The sequence below is a fragment of the Emys orbicularis genome, chromosome 23 (assembly GCF_028017835.1).
Source record: "Emys orbicularis isolate rEmyOrb1 chromosome 23, rEmyOrb1.hap1, whole genome shotgun sequence".
In the NCBI taxonomy this organism is placed as follows: Eukaryota; Metazoa; Chordata; order Testudines; family Emydidae; genus Emys; species Emys orbicularis.
In genome coordinates this window covers 5,895,872-5,906,850 of record NC_088705.1, presented here as the reverse complement: position 1 = coordinate 5,906,850, position 10,979 = coordinate 5,895,872, and the positions used below count along the sequence as shown (strand labels likewise).

Genomic DNA, 10,979 nt, shown 5'->3' with positions numbered 1-10,979 from the left:
TAGTTAAGATAGATGGATTTTAGTTAACCAGGTGCAAACACTGTATGAACTCAGTTGATTTGCAAGTCACTTTTAGTTAAACTAGTCCAAATTTGCATGTAGACAAGCCCTTAGAATCCTGGGCTAAAGAAGCAGTACTTGGTGGTGTAGTCTAATAAAGTGGACATGTTCCCACTGTGGACTAAAGGGAGAGCAAGCTCATTTGATTAAGGATCTGAACCCCTGTTCCCAGAGGTGATTAACTCATTGTATTACCGGTGATCTGAGATTCAACAAGAATATAAAGTCAACGGATGTTTCACTGCAATGTTTTATTAAGGAATTTACATATACACATGATAAAGTAAACCAGGTACGTCTCACTTTTTTGCTTACGCTGATGAAATCTTTCAAATGTATGCTTGCTAGTGAGGTGGCTGTGACGGACAAGAAAAACCTGCCCCCTCGACCCTCCTTCTATGCTTCAGTATCAGAATGTCAAGAGAAAGCTGGGGGTGGGGACTACACAAGAACAAAACAGATACGAAAAAGTATAAATTAGGATGTCATGGTCATTTTAAAAGCGTAAGAAATACTTGTGATGGGCTCTTGGCCCTCTATAAATTAATTATCTTGGTTAGTTCATTAAAAGGTTTTTTTTTTTTTTTGGTTTGTTTTAAATTACATCAACACCACAGATTAGACAGAAAAAGCCACTCTGAAGAAGTGCAAGTTTCACATTCCAAACACAGTGTGCGTCCCATCCTGTGTGACACTCCTGTTTGGTCACAGGAGGGGTCTTCAACATGACTTTGGTTCCAATGAAGATTGACTAGCCAAGCACAGCGAGGCCCTCAGCTCCAAAGAACGCCACAGCAAAAGAGAAGAACAGAGGTGGCAAGACTTAGGATTTGGGTTGGATTAAAATCCAATTCCTCAGGGACTTTCCCTTATCAAACAAAAACCCACCAGTAAAATTTTATTTAAATCTAATTCCCAAAAGGCCGGACGTGCAGCCAGTAATGCAATTCACAGCTACCTCAATCGTCCCTCCCCTGAGATGCCCAGGAGAAGGGGGAGACCAGGCCCCCAAGAGCATTTGCATTTCACTGTGCTGAATGCAGAGGAGCTGAAAGTGGTGTTCTGGTCTCTGAGGTTTCCCTGTGGTTTTGACAGTGAAAAGGAAGAGATGGGTCTCAGTTATGGGGAAAACAAAGATTCAGGCTGAACAGAGAGCCAGAAACAAACCCTGAATGTCTCATGGAGCAGTTTTAAAACAGAACAAAAGGCAAAAAAAGTGGTCATAATACTGGGAAGGAAGGGGGTTATTTCCACATCTGAGAGCTGAGGGTTTGATTGGTTCCCTGGGCACTTCCTCCGCCCATTGACTGTCCATATCCCATCATGCCATTAGCTCCATAAAAGTTCATCCCAGCCATCTGCTGGGTCATCTGAGAAGGAAAGGAGACAAGCTGGGTCAGGGAAATCATTCTAACACACACAGCAAGGAAAAAAAAAAAAAAATCCAGGCCCCAGTCCAGGAAAGCACTTGGTACATGCTTCAAGTTCAGCACATGGGATAGTCCAATTGACTTTTATGGGACTACAGCACATACTTCACATGAAGTACGTGCTGGAGTGCTTTGCTGGATCCAAGCCTTAGAGGGGGAAAGGCAGCGAAACCAAAAGTAAGGTAAGAAGTTTGGTTCTTTCTGCTTGACAGCCGTCTCCAGTGAGAGACTTGAATAAGAAGTGACAGCTCAATCTAATGTATTTTGCTGAAACAAAAGGCCAAAGACAAGGCAATAGTCTCATTTCCTAGGGTATCCTGGAGGCCTGACTGTTGCATACAATCTAATTAAGACAGAGTGAAAAACACCCTAATTATCCCAGTACGGAAGCATCATACCCTGCCAACTTATTAGGAAATCAGATGCAACACAGGCAAAGGGGCTTAGAGTGTAAGCCTGCAGGAAGATTCATTTGGAGCCAGCTCCCCACTTTGCAGTTCTGGGCAACCTGGTACTCATGGAATAACTATCAGTGCGGCCTAGATGCCAGCAGGGCAGAGGCGAGAGTTGTGAGAGCTTTCCAATGGCAGCAACTCAATCTGCTCCTGCAACCCCCCCCCCATTCCAGCTCTGGACTGAACTACCGAGCTCTGCCCTGGAGCACGTTTATTTCAGTTCTGAGATTTGGCGGGCGGGGTTTTACCAAACTGCACAATGGTTTTGCAATTTGGACCACCACAGAGAAAGCTCTGATACTAAGCAGGACACGACAAGTGAACAGAATGGGGCTTAGGTGCCAAAACTCCTGGCTCTGCCAGTGTCCTAAGATACCCTGGACAAGTTTTAACCTTTCCATCCCTCCGTCTGCCCATCTCCAAGAAGGGATCCACCTTCCAGGGTGCTGATATCGTTAGTTTCCATGTCTGTGAAGCATTTTAAGATCCTCGGAAGAAAGGCAAATACTAAACATTGATCTGAGCAGGAACAAATCCCTCTCACCTGCGCAATGTTCCACTGAAGCTGCTGAGCTGGCTGCACACCATACGCTGGCTGTGGTACCGCGGCCATGCCAGCCACATACCCGGCCTGCTGGGCTGCCATCATTCCATTGGGGACGCCAATGACAGCCGTCTGCATGCCACCCACGTATCCAGCCGGGATAGCCATGGGGGTCACCATCCCTGGAGCTCCTGGTTGGGCCATCATTCCTACTGGGGGGGCCATCATGCCGCCAATCATGCTGCTGGGTGGGGCGACACCTGGAAAGCCAGTGTACGCTGCAGGGTATGCCATCGGAGCTGGGGCCATGAACATTGCTCCTGGAATAGGGCAAGAAGGTAAGTGGCTAAGGGGGGAAAAAAGACACTCAATGCTGATTTTTAGGAAACTTGGGTTTGGCTGACATGCCTTGAGCAGAATGGCCACACACTTATTTGGTATTGCAATAACGGAAATGGGCCCTTTGAAAAGAAATCTAGGGCTGGCCAACGGCTAGTCTTCTGCAGACTGGGGTTCCAGTTCTGGGCCATTAGTCCCCAGGCCAACACACACAACGTAGATGCAGCGTATTCAATCCCTTGGACAAGTTTCTCAGCTCACCACGACCCCCGAGCAGGGAGCAGAGCACCAACTGGATCCAAATGTAACCCTGTCGGCTGCAGTTCTGGGGAGGAGGGGGCATTAAAGGATGCAAAACGGGATGAATAAAACTCGAGGACTGGAAGATGCAAGAAATCGTCAGGGGAGGAAGCGGCCTCCATGAACAAAAAGGCTCCTCTTGTTAACTCTTAAGGTGCTGAATTGCAGTTGCACTGCAGTATTGTCACTGCATAGCGATACCCTGGCGAGAGCGAGGAGACAGCACGAGCATTTGAAATGCAAATATGAAGAACAGGGGTATCAGACCCACTTGGAGGACAGGGCAGAATTCCCCTGTCATTACTGCCCATGGACCGGGGGGTGACAAGTAAGTCTACATACAACTCACGATCCACAGCAGAACTCCACTATGTCAATGGGAAGCTTGCACACAGATCAAGGGGCCCATATGCAGGGACGAAACGGGGGGTTATTATTCAGGACCTTATTATCCCATTCAGTATGGATCAGTGAGAAAAATTCTCCCCTTTAAAGCCACTGCTCTATCCGCTGTGGTTTCTTTCCCTCCTTTTGTGAATCTCCTGCTCGTCCCGCTTATCTCCATTTCCCTCCCTAAAACACATGATATCCCTCATGCCCTTTCCAATTCCACCCACTGAAAGGATCAGCAAGTGAATAGCTACTGCTGGCAATGAAGTAGAGTTGATGCTCTGATTAACAGGAGACAAGGGAGTCCACACCCCTAAAGCTGCCTGGCTGACACTTGAAAGGTTTTCTTCACAACCATGAGGACTAGAAGATTTTTGTTTTAAAAAGAGAGCTTAGAATCTGGACAGCCTGAATACATTCTGTAGGCTACGTAAATACACCGTGCAGGCCAGAGCCAGCCCATGGATTGTACATTTTACACCCCAAAACAAAAAAGGAATTTCTCAAGGAATACCTGCCCACTTGTAACAGGTCTCACATTAATCCAACAAGGCTGCACTAGAAGCAATTCAGATCTGTCAGTTTAATGCTCTCAGGACATCCCGAACAGTGGCAGAAGCTTTTAGCTCGCTCCCTGCCTCCCCCCCCATGATGTGCAGTACCTTGGGCAGGCATCTGGGGTGTCTGAGAACCATACAGGGAAAGAATGGAGTCTTTAGAGAGTTGTTTCTTCCCCGTTTCCTCCACTTTACTTCCTGGCTCAGGGAACAGGTTCAGGTTTTCAGGAACAGACCCAGCGCTTCCAGCTGTTGGCATAGAGCCAGTGATCTGGGGAGAAAAAGAAGACCGTGATAGGCTCATCTTTGTGAACACTGAGGATGAAAACATGCAGGTCTTCTCCGCGCTCCATGTAGTCACCTAGCAGTGTTTGGGGAAGCCGGTTACCACACACTACTCACCTTCTTGGAGTCAGAGAGTGAGTTAGATTCCACGGAACCAAAGAGATCTAGATCCTTCTCTAAACCGCTGCTGGGTCTGCCATTTGGGATAGTGCTTGTCACAGGAGCATCTGAGAGACATATAAAGGTTAGACGGCTCATATGGCTAGCCAGCCTTCCTGCCAGCTGAGGGAAGGTGGTGTGTGGTCCACCAAATAAGCGGCCATGTGCAGCGATTGCAGATTAAGGCAGAGCCCTACGTGACCCGAGCGGCCCACTGCTTGGCTCTTTGCTTCACTTCCCCACCCAGTGCAGCCAACTTCCTTTTGGTACAAAAAGCATCCTGCCGTATGCTGAGCCACCGCCACCCCTCCTGAAACTCAAAGCAGCAGGAGCACGTGGAAGCAAATGATTGCTGCACATGTTGTGCTGCTGTGCAGAGGACAACACATGAATATTTCTGCTGCAATGTCAAGTGCTGGAGCTGCATTAGGTGCACTGGCGGGCTTTGCTTCAGCTACTCTTGGGAGTTACAGTTCCCTCGTTCACCTGCAGCAGGAAAGCAGCACTACACATCTGCCCCAGAACTTGATTAGGAGTCACTGAAGCATGGATCTGTAGCACTATGGTTTGCAAACGTGTAAGAATTTTATGCTGGCAGGAGTGCCTCCTGCACAAAGCTACTCAAAGGTAACCTGCAAAACTTTTTGTAAAACCAGAACAGCAGCAAGGGCAGGAGTGCTCTGCTGGTGCCTAGGGTCATCCGACATCAGTTTTAGGTGGCATATTGATACGGGAATAAAGTTTTGCAGGGAGGATTATGCCCCTCTGAGATAGAAAGTTGACTTGTTTAGTTTCACTTATATTTAGATCCCTAAAGAATCAAACTGCTTGGAAAGCTAAAATTACGCCCATAGGCTATCTCTATGCTCCAAACGACATCACAAGAGATGGCATCTATAATAGGAAAAATGTTTGCGTGCTGAATGCTCTAGATACCATAGCTCTAATCCTTCCCCATTGTAATACAGCATGCTAAAGTGGATTAAAAGGATTTTTATTTAAATTGGATTTTTTTAAATTTAAGTTAAATACAGTTTCCTTTTAAAATAAAACATTTAACATTAAATTTGAAATAATGACAAGCTATATTAAGGCCTAAACTTATCTTAGTCTATTAAAGTCAATTACATAAAAATATTCAAGCATGTTTACTGCTGAAGTTTTAAAGAAACTGAAACCACTGAACTGGGAGAAGTCACTGGTTAAGCAATTGGAACCAGAGTTGGCTAAGGCAGCTTTTGACAGAAGTAGCCTCTTCTGCAGGTACAGAGAATATTTTCTTCATTGCAGTTAATTTAGTTCAATGACTAGTTCATTGAAAGTTGAGAAACTGACTGGGATTTTAAAAAAGCAGGAAAAAGCAGTCCTTCCCCCCCCCCCCCCCTTCTAATCTGTGAATAGAAGAGGATGAGAGCTACTAGTTTTAAAAATCTTGAAGGACATGACGACCAGAAACACCGCTCAATACACTAGCTACAGATACTGCCTTTGTTAAATAAATCAGTTTAAATAAAAACAGCCTTAAACGTGCTGGATAATTTTTTTCTAATAAAATGCAAAAATTAAGAATCTGAAGAAATGTCCGTTAAGCTGCAATTGTTTCAATAAGTGCGTATGCTGAAATGTTTATAGCTATAATGTAGCCTCCAAGTTAGCAAATAGTACCAAATTTAGTGTAATGGCTATATTTAATTGCAAGTCAACATGTTTGAACGGTATCAACCAATAGGAATCAGCCTCTCTTTAGGAAAAGAGCTGAAATGCAGATGCAAAACAAGATTACAACTCATGATTTAAATCAAAGTTTCCAGTGAGCAGATTTAAATCACTGATTGCAATCATGATTTGTATCAATCCACCCTGGGATAGCTACCGCCTTCTCAGAGGAGGCTGCATTTCAGCAGTGCCACATGTATAATATGAAGCACTCTGAGATACTTGCCAATATGCATTCTTGTACCTTTAAGAAGAGCCTAAAGTCAAAGATCCCCTTCCTGTATCATTGTTATGTCCGATTTTCCAGTTCCCTTCACCTTAGGGAGTGGTGGGAGAAGTGAGCTTTAAGGCTGCTCTAACCCAGAGAGACAGCAAGTATTCACTGAAGCAGGCAGGCGCACTCATTCCCAGAGGCCATCCAGCTATTTACTTCCAAAAAGGTGGTTTGTTTTTCCTTTTTTTGGGGGGGGGGGGGGGGGAGGAGGAGGAGGAGAAGAAGAGGGGCAGTGGAGGAGAAAGAAAGAAGGAAGAAGGAATTTAGATTGGGGATATATTCTACCATAAGAAGGCAAAGGATTATGGTCTTTAGCAGCTGCCATCTACCTATGGGTACCACAATTAAGACCATTCTGTACAACTCAATACTTTCCAGATTGTTCCAAAGCATGTGACTTTCTCTTACCAAGTCCTAGCAGGTCCATTACAGGTTCAGTAGATTTAGGGGGACTTTTTCTTGGTGGCTGCATTTCATCTTTCTTTTGCGGCTTTAAAAAAAAAAAGACAATATTAAAACCCAGAAATCTTGCAGTTGTTCAAACCTTCTACTTAACCTTTGTGAAAAGGGAAAGGATAAGGATTCTGGGCTTGAATCATGACTGCATTGATTCAGTTCAAATGGACAGGGTTACACACTTTGAAAACTGAAGTTAAAGCAGTGGTAAGTCAGACTCACTTTCCTACAAAAGCAAGTAAACGAATCTAACAGAGTTCTGTTCTTGTAGCTTGAACTGGGATATCTCTTCTGCCACACTCAAACAAAGTCTAATAATTAATTAATAAATAATAGTACTAGACAAAAGTCATTAGATCTAGTTACTTATCTAAAGAGGAAAGATAGGGCTGTATCTCGAATCACTGCTGACAGACATCCCGATTCAGCTGTCCCTGGACAGCTCAGAGTCCCATATACTTTATAAATTTTATGTAGAATCAACCAGAAAGAAACTTAAAGCTTCCCAGTATTTGCCCCTTCTACTCTAAACTATTGCCAACTGAGACTTGATATTCCTTCATATGTGAACATGCAAATCTTGTATCTTCAGAAGACCCTGAGCAGGATCATAGAACCATTGGGGTATAAAGAGGTTTAGTGTAAACACTAGGATTTTCTGAAACATAATATCCTGTTCTAAACCTCCAGAGTACCGTCTTGCATTGCCTGTCTTGCAGTTCATGGGAAGGACAGTCAAGACACACAGCTTATCTTGAAAAGAAACCTCCATATTTGTGAACATTTGCCCAGTACGCACTCGGAACTTCAACTGATAACCCATGCTCCAGCTACACTCCTGCAACTACGTATGCGACTTATCATTTAACTGACAGGCATTATCGCTAAAGAACAGGCATCAGGACTGACAGCCAAAGATGGAGTTTGACTGCTTGCTTCAGCTAGTCTGTTTGCCTTTCTCCTGGAAGTAATTGCAATAGCGTTAAGATTCAAGTGGAGGAGCATTTACCCTAATTGGAAAAGGATTAGTCTTGTGTTTTCAGTTTCCATTACTGAATACAAATGCAGGTTTTAACATCAAAATAAGCGGCTTGTGGTATACCAAGAACCACTATACAATTCAGTTTCTTAGCTAGTAAAATGCACAGTTAGCCAGATGGGAGAAGAATAAGACTAGGTCCCTTGAAAAAGTCATTGTAGGGTTACACAAAATTAGCTATCACATGCCTGTACTGTAAAGAAGGGAGCTAGAATCCACCACACGCATATTGGGGGGGTGGGGGGGGGGGGAGAAGAAGAGAGGAGTGTGGAGAGGAATGGTACAAAAACAAGGATTTCATTGTTTTGTGCAAAGTAAACTGATCCAGGAGAGACGAGCAGCCCTTATTTGGAGATGAAGTGCCATAAAGACTCATTTCTTACTGTTAAATTAGGGGTCTAAGCTATCAACATAGGGCTATAGTCACTAGATAAACCATGACAAGACAGGAATGGGAGAGAGGAGACAAACATAGAAATGGCAACTGGGATTGAGAGCTGTCCGTAAATTGTGGGGGAAGGATGAATCCCTCTCTAAGCACCCAGTATTGGCCTGTTATAGACAAGACACTGGAATATACGGAGCACCAGCGTGATTCAGTGCATTCACTTCTTAATAGGAAGAGAGACCAGAAAAATCTCATGTTTCCATAGTAAGCTGTACCACCTCTACTACACTTGAAAAACGCCTGTATCTTTCCAGATAGACCTTTACAATTGACCCGACAGTCCTTTTTGCCTTACCATTTTCACTTTCTCAAAGATAATGGGTTCCAGTTTCTTCTCTGATGCGGACTCACTGTTCCTTTTCCATTTGTCATCTTTTTCTTTCTGTACAAAGAATCAAACAGAAGTGAGGGTCAAAGCTCAGGCCATAGCAATGGGGGAAGTTAAAATAAAAATAGAAATCTAGTTTTTCCAAGCAAGTTCGTACTGAACTGCACCTTTTACCAACATGAAAAGCAGCAGCTAAGAAGATAACTACTTTGGCTTATAAACACCTCCTCTTACCCAGCAACCAATTTTTCCCAGTGCCTTGGTTAATAGTTTAAAACCAGTTTTGCCATGTGTACACATGGTAATTTAGATCTGTAACAGAGGATACAACTGCAGAATGGCCATGAGAGAGTCCCTGCTTTTGGAGAATGAGTAGAGTTCCAAATAGTTAAAATTCCCAACACAAGAGAAATCCTTCCAAAATTGAAAATACAGGTTACTCAGTTGCAGGTTGAGGAATAAGTCAAGATGGCCAGTCCTGTACATTGTCAGTTGATGGTTTTGGAGACAATTTAATGGTAACAAGTAAATTCAGGATAAGACAAAGATATCAGGGGAGCGTTTACAAGCTTATGATTGGTCTTCTACACAAGTTCTTAGGAACGAGAGACTAACCCTAAGTGCACTGATGTCAAGGCTTCGATCCATGTATTTCTTCTTTTCATATTTGTCTCTGATAAAGCCCTCCACGGCTCTGCAAGAGGCTGGTTAAGGATGAATGACTCAAAAGTTGAAGCTGTCTATATAGACACATGTTAAATAGATCTACAAAATACATTTTGTGACCACAAAATAATGGCAGTTTAAGGAAGTTCTCTTGCAACAGTAATTTTATTTTTGTTCCTTTAAGTTAGTGCCAAGGTTGTCAATGCTAAATATACTCCTGAAGCGAGTGGATGAAATGATTAGATCTAGTTTACTAAAGTGATATAAACACGCTGCTGGGGATAGCCAGAGCCATGAGGCCACTATGTTAACCCTCTGCCTCAGCAAGTGTGCGCTTTGCTGGAGATTAGCCCGTGTCAGCTTCCTGCCACACCAGTCTGCCTTCCTCACCAGCAAACAGCCTGAACCTCTACCAGTCTTAACCTTGCCTAGCAGTTAACAATCAGTGAACTCTAGCCCCCAAGCTCCTCAGCTGTGTCTCTCCGCAATACACAGTCCCTTTCACAGTACATTCACAAAAGATATTAAGTTTATTGCTCCTTTAAAGAGTCAATACATTGCAGCTCAACTGGTGTTTGACAACTACTCAATCACAGCACAGCACTGGTTTACAGTAAAACATGTTTATCAAACAAAAAGTCATAGGTTTACGTGATACCAAGACAGAAAGGGTTACAAGCAAACAAAGAAGTAAAAATATGCTTTCTAATGGCTAAGACCTAACTTAAGCTACTGTCTTTGTTCAAGGCAGTTTCCTCACCAATCTTCCTTCCCAGCAATGGCTGACTTGCTCTTAGCCGGGATCCACACGCTATCCAAGGTGCTGGCTTTCCTTGTCTCCTCAGGTGACCTTTTTATTAGAGCAAGTTAAACAGTCATTTCTTGGTTCATTGTGGCAAGATGCCACAGTCCAGTAAGCTTTGCTAAAGACCAGGAGCGATATAGAAAGGAGTTAAGTACAGCGTTACTAGCAAAGGCCACGCTGCACTTTAAGAAAACTGCACAGAGTAACTATTAGGGAAGTTTACAATAAAGATCAGCATTTATCTAGTCATTTGTTAGCACCACCACTTAGTAGCATCTAACCCGTGCACACATTCCTTACAATCCTGCATTGGCACGAATCATTCTGAGATACGGGATCCCACGTATCTGAACGTCTGTCTACACAGCAAAGAAAAAAAAAAACCTCACAGCTGGCTCATGCCAGCTGACTTGGGCTTGCATGGCTTAGGCTGCAGGGCTGTTTCATTGTGGTGTAGACTTCCAGGCTTGGGCTGGAGCCTGGGCTCTAGGACCCTGCAAGGTGGGAGGGTCCCAGAGCCCAGGCTCCAGCCTGGAAGTCAACACAGCAATGAAACAGTACTATGCCCCTGTGGTCTAGGAGACCTTCTCTAACTTAAAGTGTTCCGACATTTTCAAAAGGCGCCGAACGCTTGTAGCTCCCACCAGCTTCAGTGGGATCTCGGAGTGCTTGGTGCTTTTGAAAGTCAACCCTTCAGTTTGTTAGTGAACTGACAAGGCATATGCCAT

General features: G+C 44.0%; 1 protein-coding gene across 2 annotated transcripts in view; it reads right to left on the bottom strand.

Moving 5' to 3' along the window:
* Positions 1 to 292: 292 nt before the first annotated feature.
* SMAP2 (small ArfGAP2) overlaps positions 293 to 10,979 on the bottom strand; it is a 34,811-nt gene continuing 24,124 nt past the window's right edge. For both annotated transcript variants that reach the window (XM_065421633.1, XM_065421634.1), the window contains exons 4-10: positions 9,396 to 9,474; positions 8,748 to 8,834; positions 6,918 to 6,999; positions 4,478 to 4,587; positions 4,181 to 4,346; positions 2,490 to 2,809; positions 293 to 1,430 (exon numbers count right to left, since the gene is read on the bottom strand). In XM_065421633.1, the coding sequence (XP_065277705.1) occupies positions 1,305 to 1,430; positions 2,490 to 2,809; positions 4,181 to 4,346; positions 4,478 to 4,587; positions 6,918 to 6,999; positions 8,748 to 8,834; positions 9,396 to 9,474 (970 nt within the window). In that variant the 3' untranslated portion in view covers positions 293 to 1,304. The remainder of the gene's footprint in view (positions 1,431 to 2,489; positions 2,810 to 4,180; positions 4,347 to 4,477; positions 4,588 to 6,917; positions 7,000 to 8,747; positions 8,835 to 9,395; positions 9,475 to 10,979) is intronic.